The 12,577-nt window shown below is 34.5% G+C and overlaps 1 protein-coding gene across 1 annotated transcript; it reads right to left on the bottom strand.

Moving 5' to 3' along the window:
* Nucleotides 1-421: 421 nt before the first annotated feature.
* LOC132734820 (N6-adenosine-methyltransferase non-catalytic subunit-like) lies at nt 422-11,894 on the bottom strand. Its single transcript, XM_060721673.1, has 10 exons — nt 11,749-11,894; nt 9,958-10,043; nt 7,680-7,761; nt 7,128-7,187; nt 6,851-6,938; nt 6,171-6,261; nt 5,636-5,774; nt 2,981-3,073; nt 2,413-2,529; nt 422-1,842 (listed from the first exon to the last, which is right to left on the bottom strand). Exons 1-10 carry the CDS (start codon nt 11,812-11,814, stop codon nt 1,318-1,320), a joined length of 1,347 nt encoding a protein of 448 aa, XP_060577656.1. The 5' UTR covers nt 11,815-11,894; the 3' UTR covers nt 422-1,317.
* Between the last annotated feature and the right edge of the window lie 683 nt (nt 11,895-12,577).

The following is a 12,577-nucleotide window of genomic DNA, read 5'->3' as shown; positions in this document are numbered from 1 at the left end:
GGAACTATATTATAACATCTGAAATTTTGGCTGCATGCGGGGGCATCCGTGGCATGATGACACATTTCTAGTTATCATTAAAATCTTGGTCAATTTACACTAATATTGTGTAGTAAGGAGTCATGGAGAAAGTACAATATGCATGCATATATTCTTGTTATTTTGCTTTACCTAAAACCAGGATAACCCCAAGTGCTAGTGGCATATGGATCTACAACAGTCCTTCACACCTGTGAAGAAGGACAAGGCCAAATTCTTTTGACAGCTGTAGTTATGGCTCCATACCTTTTAATTTTTGTTTACATTTTTTTTTCAAGACAGATCATTTGGTTTAAAAAAAATGTAATGACTAAAGCATGAAATCTCTTATCTTGAGCACTTAAAATTACTTAGGAATTCTAACACAAAGCAGTTTATTTCTATTACTTTTAATGCATTTTCTGTATTGACATGCACAAATTTACATCAGAATTAATATTTTATCAAATAACAATTCATTAATTTTCTACATGCATATTTCATTGTACAAACATGTATATTGATGTGTGTTAGATAATAAATAAATTGGTGCATCACTATAATTATCTTTTCATTACAGTTGTATTTTAAGACCACTTCTTTGTGCCCAAAAATATCAAAACATATGAGCCAACAACCTTCACAGTTTAAAAAAAAATCTATTTTGTAATATTAGCATTTTAACTTGGTATTGATAAGCATTTTTTCTATAAATGACTTATCTTACTCCAGCATGCCTCCAGATTCATAATGTTTTTCATGAAAATTTTGCAATGTAATTAAAAGTAAAAATATTGCGAAGTGAACAAAGATAGAAATTTACACATTGCAAATGGCTCTTATAATCAAAATAAAGTACCAAAAAGAGATTAAAATACGCATAAACAGCCCTTACTGTGTTGGCTGCAAAATTATCATTAATCCAACATAATGTAAATAATGACGTGAATCTTTTTACTTTCTTAAAATCTTAGTACAATGCACATTTTGTTCAAGTTTTCTTGACATATTTAGACTCATCTGGAGGCATGCAGTTTTAAACGCATATATTTAAACAAAAAGTTATTTTCATTACATTAAGACCACTGATAATGAGTCATATAAAAAAGTATCATGTGTAAAAATTATCCAGTGCCAATTTGAGCCATTTCATTAACTATCATTTCCATTATCTACAAAAGAATTTTCACAAAGGACCCAAGGCCATAATTCCTTAGCATTACTGACATTCAATGTAGAATACTTGTTTTACAGGTAATATACATGTATATCATACACTTATCATAATGCTATCAGACATTAACGAAATGCACCCCTTGGAGGACCTCTTCCCATCCCCCTCATACCCCTTGGCTGACCTCTATTCATTCCCATACCTCTACCACCCCTACCAGGTCCCATTGGTCCACCTCTAGGAGGTCCACCCCTTCCTCCTCTTTGACCCCTTGGGGCACCTCCCATTTGTTTATTTTTTGGCACTGGTGACTTGGGTCTCAATCTTTCAATCTCTTCACTACATCCAGTGGTGAGATCAGTGTCTGCAGAGAAATATGACATATATCTCTCACGATCATAATTACTACTAGTCAATTCAGGACCAACACTCAGCCAGCCAGGACGGATGGTGCTGTCTCTAGCAAATATGTGGAGCCTACGTCTTCCTAAACAGAAATGTTCAATCATGTGAAATATTTCTACAGGTTTGTCTTTGCTGCCATATGGTGGTTCTTCCTCGATTATTAGATCTATATCAACATTTGCATGTATGAAATCTCCATCTGTACTTCTCTTCACAGTTCCTTTAATACCCATGAGGCAGTGCTCCTGCATAAATGAAAGGGAAATAAACTTTTGTTTTAATTTCATAACTATTGTTAACAATGCCTTTATACTATTGAAGTTTTACAAAGTTAATTATGAAATGCTTGTCGTACCAAGATATACCATGTGGTGGTTTGAAGTATTTGATCTGTACAGCGTTTTTGCAGTAGTCAAAGATTATAGGCATTCTTTTTTTCTTTTGTTTAGTTTTACGTTGTACCAACACAGTATAGGTCATATGGCGACTTTTCAGCTTTACTGGTGGAAAAAGACCTTGGGTGCACTTCCGTGCATAATTTCAGGTATAAACTGGCACCTGAATAGAACCACCGGCATACTAAAGCTTCCTCACATGAAAGAATCCAAAGTCCCTGTCAGGATGCAAACCCAAAGCGGTGAAGGACATGACATTATGGGCATTCAATATTAATCATGTGCTAGATAATTTTTTTGCAATTGTCAAATTATATTCAGTTTTTACTAATATTTATATTGCTATACTGATTACAACACTTTGTAAACAATATTAAATCAATAATCTGAATCTAAAATAAGTGATAAAAGACATTTCACCTTTGTTCTCTGGTGTACAGAATTTGGTTCAAGATTTTTGTTGTGTCCAGGATTTTGTATATTTGTCTTTATCCAACAAATATCCTCACATCTCCTGAATCCCCAAAGCTTCAAACACTGAAAAACAAATAATCATAGATGTTATTCCATGAATAACAAAACATATTTTCAAAAAACAATCTATGCATTTAACATCTACATATTTTACACATGAACTAAACTTTCCATGATTTAAATCATTTACCATCTTTCCTCAGTATTAGTAAAATAAATTTGTTTTGATTAATATGAATTGTATTTAAAGAACTAATGAAATATATAACTTTGCTTGAATTTTAAGTCACACAACACTGGAACGTCCCGTGGCAACTTTTCAGGTTTACTATTGTTAGAAAATATCAGATGACCAACTATAAGTATCATTTCACAGGATTCACACCCGTAGTGTTGAGTGGCAAGTGGTTTTAAGTCAACAACCTTAACCACTTGGCCTCAGATTCCCCTTTATAAAAGAGGAAAAACAGAAAAAATGCTGATGCATAAGAGTAACATAAAACACAGAACTTACCTGTCTACCCCTTTCCAGACCTTCAGCATTACCACACCATATCCATATAAAAGATCTCTGTGCTGCCACAGAAGGTATGTCTAATCTTTCTATCTATTTGTTAAAAACAACAACAATATGTGTACTTTCCATGTAAAAAATAAACTTCATTCATTGTATCTTTGACTTCAAAATGTTACTTTCATGTGTCTAATTGTTACTTTTTGTATAGATTCTATGTAATTGAAGACATAGGTCAGATTTTTTTTGTTTAATCAAAATACATGTAATAATGATTTTAGGTGAACATGATTGAGAAATTGGCACAGTATAAATTCATGTTGCATAATAAAGTTTTAATATTTTATTATTTGCCATTTTGAGACTGTAATTATACAAGTCATATACAGGCACTTGGCAACCAAACAAAACTATAAATGTTCCTGTATTCTAAACCAGTATTTTTTATGAATAAAAGTCAATTATGCCCCAAGTGAAAGTAGAGGTGGAAAAATTTCGAGTTTAAAAATATATTTAAATTTCTATTTTCAATATCTTTTTTTTTATCTTTTATTTAAAAACTTTAAGAACATTTGCACAAAGAACATTTGCATATAATACGTGTACAGTTATAACATAATTTTACTCATCTTTTAACATATCTGACAATGTTAAAAGTTTGTTGTAAAGCGTTTAATAAAATGAGAATTATATTTCTTATGGACGAGGTATAGTTTCATATTGTTAATATCTATTTTCAATATCATGTGTTGCAGGAAAGATTCAACCTCACAAGTTCAAAGTCCAAAGACCTAAACCTTTTCCGGCTGTGCTAACAGGTTGGGCACAAATGATATATAAAACAAGAGGGCCATGATGGCCCTGAGGTCGCTCACCTGTATATAGCCCCCACCCCCCCCCCCGGGCCAATTTTTACCCAAGGGCTTTTATTTGTTTATTTGAACAGACTTGGTAGAAGATGTTTCATGCTAAACATCTAAGTTCTAGCTCATTGGGTTTTTTAAAAGAAGATTTTTAAAGTTTTTACTATACACATATAGTTAAAGACAATGACACCCCTGGGGCAGGGCCAGTTTTGACCCCCGGGCTTTTATTTGAACAAACTTTGTAGATATTTACTTAAAGATGTTTCATGCTTAATATCTAAACTCTAGCTATTTGGGTTTTTTCAAAGAAGATTTTTAAGTTTTTGCTATACACATACAAGGAAAATCAATGACCCCCCCCCCCCCTGGGCGGGGCCAGTTTTGACCCCAGGGCTTTTATTTGAACATACTCGGTAGACACCCATTAGAACATGTTTCATGCTAAATATCTTAGCTCTAGCTCTTTGAGTTCTTTAAAAGAAGATTTTTTAAGTTTTTACTAAATGCATATAGGGAAAATCAATGACCCCCTGGGGCGGGGCCAATTTTGACCCCAGGGCTTTTATTTGAACAAACTTGGTAGACACTCATTAGAAGATGTTTCATGCTAAATATCTTAGCTCTAGCTCTTTGGGTTCTTTAAAAGAAGATTTTTTAAGTTTTTACTATATGCATATAGGGAAAATCTATGACCCCCTGGGGCGGGGCCAGTTTTGACCCCAGGGCTTTTATTTGAATAAACTTGGTAGACATTCACTAGAAGATGTTTCATGCCAAATATCTAAGCTCTAGCTCTTATGGTTCTTTAAAAGAAGATTTTTTAAGTTTTTACTATATGCATATAGGGAAAATCAATGACCCCCCGGGGTGGGGCCAATTTTCACTACAGGGCTTTAATTTGAACAAACTTGGTAGACACTCACTAGAAGATGTTTCATGCTTAATATCTTAGCTCTAGCTCTTTGGGTTCTTTAAAAGAAGATTTTTTAAGTTTTTACTATATGCATATAGGGAAAATCAATGACCCCCTGGGGCGGGGCCAATTTTGACCCAAGGGCTTTTATTTGAACAAACTTGGTAGAAATTCACTAGAAAATGTTTCATGCTTAATATCTAAGCTCTAGCTCTTACGGTTCTTTAAAAGAAGATTTTTTAACTTTTTACTATATGCATATAGGGAAAATCAATGACCCCCCGGGGCGGGGCCAATTTTGACCCAAGGGCTTTTATTTGAACAAAATTGGTAGACACTCACTAGAAGATGTTTCATGCCAAATATCTTAGCTCTAGCTCTTTGGGTTCTTTAAAAGAAGACTTTTTAAGTTTTTACTATATGCATATAGGGAAAATCAATGACCCCCTGGGGCGGGGCCAATTTTGACCCCAGGGCTTTTATTTGAACAAACTTGGTAGACACTCACTAGAAGATGTTTCATGCCAAATATCTAAGCTCTAGCTCTTAGGGTTGTTTAAAAGAAGATATTTAAAGATTTTTCTTTCGGTTGCCATGGCAACCAGAGTTCTGCATGGAATTAAATTCTTTGAACAATTTTTAAAGGTGACCACCAAAGGAACATTCCTGTGAAGTTTGGATGAAATTGGCTCAGTGGTTTATGAGGAGATGTCATTTAAAGAAAAAGTTTACGGACGGACGCCGGACGGAGGCCGGACGGACGGACGCCGGACGAAAAGCGATCACAAAAGCTCACCCTGTCACTTTGTGACAGGTGAGCTAAAAAAATGTAAAAAAAATGTGCACATAAAAGGTAAAGCCTGCTACAGTTTTTACCTCATCCCAGTCCCAGTACTTGTCAAACACAGCACCCTGTGCTCTCTGATATTCTTGTAGTGGAGGTTCCAATAGAATCACATCAAACGGACAACCTAGTTCTGATAGTTCAAACATCTCAAGGTCACATTTCATATACCTTAAAGTAGAAAAATATAAAGCTACCGTAACATTTCACTTTTCAGGTACCTTCACAAATTAAAACATATCTATTTCACATTTTAGCTACCCCTTTATATTAAGATTCACACCAAAAAAAATACAAACCTAAATTACCTAAGCTTCCAAGAAATTAACATGTTTAACAGGAATTATCTATGTCATAATTCAAGTATGTTTCTGGTATCTGTGATGCGTCACTCTTCAGATAGGTAAATAAAAAAATCTAAAATTCAAATTTATTTAAAAAGATTATATAAAGAGTTTGCAAATTATATGTAAAAAGTGAATTTTTAATATTTATCAACATATCTCTACCCAGCCAATTGAGTTTTTCCAGTTTCTAGCAGTAAAAAAATTAGTCAAACATACTTACGTTGGAGGTATTGCTGTATGTGATATGAGCTCATCTTTTAACCGGATTAGTTCACGTAGCTTCGGATATTCTTCAAATCTGTTAGCAAGGCCTACAAACAAATATAAACATGCATGATTGTCTTAAAGAATAACATAATAAAATTCTTATTGCAAAATAGGTTTGTTAAATACAGTGTAGCTTGTTGATAAAATAAGAAACTATTTGAAAACTTTTGCACCATGTCCTGCACTCTTTATGAATGCCAACTGGAAACAAAGGACATTTTAACAAGTATCTGATGGCCTCTGTCCACTGGCAAAACTATACACATATCTTTCAACAAGATCTGTACCAAATTTCATTTCAGGAGATAGAAATTGCTGTATTAACATTCTTGTTTTGTCCTGTTAGAAATCTTAACATAAAATATCCTGATATTGTTCTATACCATTCCATAACAAACCAGCCTCATTAGTCATTAAATTTTGCTTTGTATAACCCTAACCCTGCTATAAATTGAAAATGGTAAACCTTCAGACCAAGTACTACACTGTTGCCTTACTTTATAATTATATTTTTCATCCTGGCACACCTAAAAATGGTTATAGACATTCCATAAAAATTGAAGCTGGACAGGTCCATTTAAGAAATTCAGGAGATTAATAATAGTATGTTGACATTTTATCAACTGTACTTACCAACATCTCGTATAAAGTTCTGAGGCCGTTCTCCAGTATCAACAAAATGCTGACAATAATCATTGTGTGGATTTGCACTCTGGGTACCCTATAATATATAAACTGTTCTAGAATCATATAAAATCTAGACTGCTGTTGAATCAAACAGGAAATTCACTAAAATTCTCTCATTTTTACAAGAAAATTTTTAACAAAATTTGGATGATTTATAGAAATTTGATAGTCTGATAAGAATTTATCTTAACATTCCTTTTCTATTTCAATGTTTAAGTAATACCTTCAGAAAAGCACTAGAGTCTGTGTAAATCTCATCTGTTTCAAACTGCTCTTCTTTTTTCTGTAATAATAATTTTCTGTAATAATAAACAATTATACAATAAACAATTTTAATATGTACTACATTTGTTTTAACTGTGGCCAACTCTAAAAAGTTTATTCCCTCTCAAGCTATTGATTGGACAAGGACTCAAGGACTATAGTATACAGACACTTTGATCTTGATCTAATGTACCTAAAAGTTAATAGGGGTCATCTACTGGCAGTGCTCCTTTTAAGTTAAATTAACCACAGTTTATCCTTCTTATGTTATTGATCAGACAAGGATAACATGATGTGCATACAGATGAACAGACCAACCCTATCACAATATGCTCCCACTAAGAAAAAACATCCAGTATGCAACCATTTTCTGAACTCTTGCATCACAACTGAGAAAAATTATTAACTATCATTACTGGAAATGCCTCCATTTACCAAAAGGTACCTTTTCAGACAAAATGACCCAAACTTAATTAAGAAAAAGTGATCTTCAACCTCATTTAACAAATACCTCATTTCCTTCTTTCTCATGTTGTTCACTAGATTTTTCTACACTTGATCGTCTTGATTTCTTTTTGGTAGAAGTATCAGAACTAGAAAAATAATGTCTTGATTATGATTCTATTAAAAAGTATTATTATTGCACACAAGACATGTGCATACACATATTTGTGTATGTTCTGTTAACATCATTTACTCCTAAATAAAAAGTGTATTGTAAACAGGCATTATCCTTAACAACTTTATGTTAAAATCATTTTAAATGTTGTTTTAATTAATAAATATGTTTTCATTTACTTCAACCTCCTGTGACAACTAGAACTGCCACTGTCATGGCGTGAATACCCCCGCATACCACTTTGTCAGAATCAACAGTGGCCATTTTGAGCTCAAGGACATCCTCCCAGCCAAATCTGAGGTTACTAAGCCAGTGCATTGCTAAGTTATGTATTCTACATGCTTCAAATGTGAAAATGTCAAAATCAATACACTGCGGACAGGCATTCTTAAGCAATTGAGGGGAAAAGCTTATTTTTTTGTCAAGGTCCCTGTGACCTTGACCTTTGACCCAGTGACCCCAAAATCAAAAGGGGTCACCTTATGGTCATGATCAACCTCCATGCCAAAAATGAAGACTGTGGGTCAAAGGAATCTTAAGTTAATGGGCGGACAAACTTTTTAAGTCAAGGCCCCTGTGACCTTGACCTTTGACCCAGTGTCCTAAAAATCGATAGGGGTTACCTATTAATCATGACTAACCTCCATGCCAAATTTGAAGAATGTGGGTCAAAGGAATCTTAAAGTATTGGGCGGATAAAAATTTTTAAGTCAAGGCCCCATGTGACCTTGACCTTTGACCAAGTGTCCTCAAAATCAATAGGGATCATCTACTAATCATGACTAACCTCCATGCCACATATAAAAAGTTTCTTAAGTTATTTGGTGGATAAACTTTTTGAAGTAAAAGTCCCTGTGTCCTTGATCTTTGATCCAGTGACCTCAAAATCAAAAGGGCTCATCTACTAAACATGACTAACCTCCATGCCAAATTTTAAGACTGTGGGTCAAAGGAATCTTAAGTTATTGGGCGGACAAACTTTTGAAGTCCAGGCCCCGGTGACCTTGACCTTTGACCTGGTAACCTCAAAATCAATAGGGGTCATCTACTAATCATGACTAACCTTCATGCCAAATATGAAGACTGTGGGTCAAAGGAGGCGGACAAGCTTTTTGAATTCCAGGACCCTGTGACCTTGACCTTTGACCTGGTGACTTCAAAATCAATAGGGGTCATCTACTAATCATGACTAACCTTCATGCCAAATATGAACTGTTGGTCAAAGGAATTTTAAGTTATTGGGCGGACAACCTTTTTGAAGTACAGGCTCCTGTGACCTTGACCTTTGACCTGGTGACCTCAAAATCAATAGGGGTCATCTACTAATGATGACTAACCTCCATGCCAAATATGAAGACTGTGGGTCAAAGGAATCTTAAGCTATTGGGCGGAGAAGCTTTCCATAGTCAAGGCCCCTGTGACCTTGACCTTTGACCTGGTGACCGCAAAAACAATAGGGGTCATCTTCTTATCATGACTAACCTCCATGCCAAATATGAAGACTGTGGGTCAAAGGAATCTTAAGTTATTGGGCGGACAAGCTTTTTGAAGTCAAGACCCCTGTGACCTTGACCTTTGACCTCAAAATCAATAGGGGTCATCTTTTAATCATGACTAACCTTCATGCTAAATATGAAGACTGTGGGTCAAAGGAATCTTAAGTTATTGGGCGGACAAGCTTTTGGAAGTCAAAGCCCCTGTGACCTTGACCTTTGACCTCAAAATCGATAGGGGTCATCTACATGTACTAATCATGACTAACCTTCATGCCAAATATGAAGACTGCGGGTCAAAGGAATCTTAAGTTATTGGGCAGACATGCTTTTTGAAGTCAAGGCCCCTGTGACCTTGACCTTTGACCTGGTGACCTCAAAGTCATTAGGGGTCATCTACTAATCATGACTAACCTCCATGCTAAATATGAAGACTGTGGGTCACTTAAGTTTTCTTAAGTTATTGGGCGGACAAGAAAAAACTGACGGACAGCCGGACGGCCGGACAAGCTGATTCCAGTATACCCCCCTTACAACTTTGTTGTGGGGGGGGGGGGTATAATAATGGAATGCCTTTGTAGCATATTACATTGTATATTAACAGTCTCGTAACTGTTGCATTTTAACATTATGATAATGAAATTCCTTACAAGATCAATAATGTTAACTTATCTTACCTTGATTGCTTTTCTGCTTTAGATTGCTTAATTTCCTCTTTACTTTTGAGAACTCCTTTCAGATCATCTGGACTGTCAACTCCTAACTACAAGTATACATATATACAAAATAATACATGATGTATAGTCACGTTCATGCATAATGATATAACAGCAAATTAATAACAATAGATATTTGTGAAACATATATGTTATGATGCCATATAATTAAATTTTTTATTGGCACAAAACCACAATTATTTTTCACCACCTCATGAGAACATATCTACATATATGGCACAAAACCACAATTATTTTTCACCCCCTCATGACAAGGGATACAAAGGTTACACAAGGTTGCTCCCATAATGGGAACCAATTAGTTGTTGTAACCTACTGCCTAACGAAAGATGGACACCTCTGACCACAGTGACTTCAGACCATAATTTGTGACATTTCTGACCACATTTTTTGGAACATTTGTGGTGGAGCGATAGCTCAGTTGGTTAGACCACTTATTATCACTCCTGAGGTCCCAGGTTCAATCCTGGTTTATAATCTTGCAGTGCAGCAAGTCCAGGAGTACAGCGATTCTTAACCTTTAATCACAAATACTGCTCAGAATATCGATAAAAATCTCATAAGTGAAACCAAAACTTGACAACTGTTTCCCGGATTCCCTTGTATCTCATAGCGGTCTCTTAAAAATATATACAATGTATACCTGCTTAGAGTGATCGTAAACGATTTTAAAGCAGTATGATGATTGATGTAGAAGATTTCAGACTAAATTTGGGAACATTTCAGACCAGATTTTGGGACAATTCAGACCAGATTTGGGAAGTACACTTTGGCCAAGATTTATGATGGACTGGTTATCACATTTAAAAAACAATAATTCCAAAAAAAAAATCTAACATATTTCAATGCTTACAGTTGAAATTACATTTTGGCCATTTTCAATCGGTTTGGGGTTGCTATAGTCCTATAAATATGACGTCGCTTTGAGATATTTTTGCTTCTGGGCAAAGCAACGTCATATCGAAATTGCTCAAAAACCCATAGCATGTTCCGCCAGAAAATCGGGCGGAACGAAAAACAATGAAGACAGCGTGAATTTACATAATTTTTGACCTATTTATGAACAAAACTAAAAAATAAATACCTTTTGTCAAAATAATTAAACTGTCACATCCGAAAAATCATGATTAAATCCTCTCATGTATTTCAATTCCCTTAACAGCCGATAAACAAATGGCGGCCGTAAAGTGCGCGAAATCTGATTGGCTAATTCAAATGCAAGCGTTTAACTGAGTCAGAACAATCTAACGGAATATTTTTCTAACGAAATAATTGCCCATGCACCGTCAGTGTGTTCGAATATATTTTTCCGTTCAAAAATTTGGAATCAATCTGTAAAGCACCTTGCTTAACCAGTATGGCTGATAGACAAAAATAGATTGATGTTTATATTTTATTTTAAATTGATATGTACATCGTTTGAAAGTTTTTGTCTATGATTGAGCATGAAATTGAAAGAAAATATGATAAGCTTTTGAATAAAGCTTGAAAGGCAAGACAATAGACATTTTTGGAATTTTTTATGATGCTATGCGTTTTTGAGCAATAGCTATTAGACGTCAGGCTTGACCGACAAAAACTATAACAAGCCTGTAACGTCTAATATATTGGACTAGGGTTGCTATTGGTCAATAATTTGATTAATATTTTGGGGTAGAAACTTCCTTTTGGACCGAGTTCAAACCCGATTGCCCAGCATTTCCTTCGATTCTTTAATTTGATTACACTTACCGCTTGAGCCAGAAGCTGCTTGCGTTTCTGTGATCTTTCTCGTAGTTCTTTTAACCGGTCGCTCATCTTTTTTAATTTCTTTCCTGATATGTCGTAAAATTCAGACCACCAAATCTTGCAACCGGGCTGCAAAGTTTTAAAGCGCGAAAAACTCTTATTCGCGTACTGGGATCCTTCATATTACCGGACAAAATTTAAACCATGAACAAAATATTTTTCGAAAATACGAAAGTGACTTATAGAATATAAAATATACCGTTTAAATTGAAATTATTTTTACTAATATTGCACAAAGTGGACGTATAATATCAGAGAATGATAATATTTACTTTCAAAGATAATCATTATGATGATAATCGGTAAATCGCCATTTATTTTGCATAATCTCTATACACAAGTTATATACAGAGATCTTCCTTTCGCTCGCATTGAAAAATACGAAAGTGGCTTACAGAAGTCAATTATATTTATTTTTAAAAATAATCATTATGATGATTTAACCGCCCTTTATTTGCATTACACAAGTCAAAAGATCTTCCTTTCCCTCACATTGAAAAATACGAAAGTGACTTCAAAAATGTCAAATATAGCGCTGAAAGACGCATGTTTTCAGAAATGAATAAAATATATTTTAAAAAAAATCATTATGATGATTTAATATCCATGTATTTTCATAATTGCTGTATACCTGTTCTGATATCTTACTTTTGCCAACATTGAACAATACGAAAGTGACTTAATCGGACGAAAGTCAATGTCAATATTCACGATATTAATGTCTTTTTATAATAAAAAAATAAATGAGTCATTTTCATTATTATTCATGTTT

This window comes from Ruditapes philippinarum, unplaced genomic scaffold (genome assembly GCF_026571515.1).
Source record: "Ruditapes philippinarum isolate M1 unplaced genomic scaffold, ASM2657151v2 ctg39_1_1_1_1, whole genome shotgun sequence".
In the NCBI taxonomy this organism is placed as follows: domain Eukaryota; kingdom Metazoa; phylum Mollusca; class Bivalvia; order Venerida; family Veneridae; genus Ruditapes; species Ruditapes philippinarum.
The sequence above is the reverse complement of the archived record's forward strand: the minus strand, read 5'-3'. Positions and strand labels throughout refer to the sequence as shown.

Coding starts and splice junctions, on each gene's coding strand:
- LOC132734820 (XM_060721673.1), bottom strand. CDS start 11,814: ATGAGCGACCGGTTAAAAGAACTACGAGAAAGATCACAGAAACGCAAG. Junction 7,188..7,679: donor ATGAGAAAGAAGGAAATGAG/GTATTTGTTAAA, acceptor TTATTATTACAG/AAAAAAGAAGAGCAGTTTGA. Junction 5,775..6,170: donor CATACAGCAATACCTCCAAC/GTAAGTATGTTT, acceptor TTCTACTTTAAG/GTATATGAAATGTGACCTTG.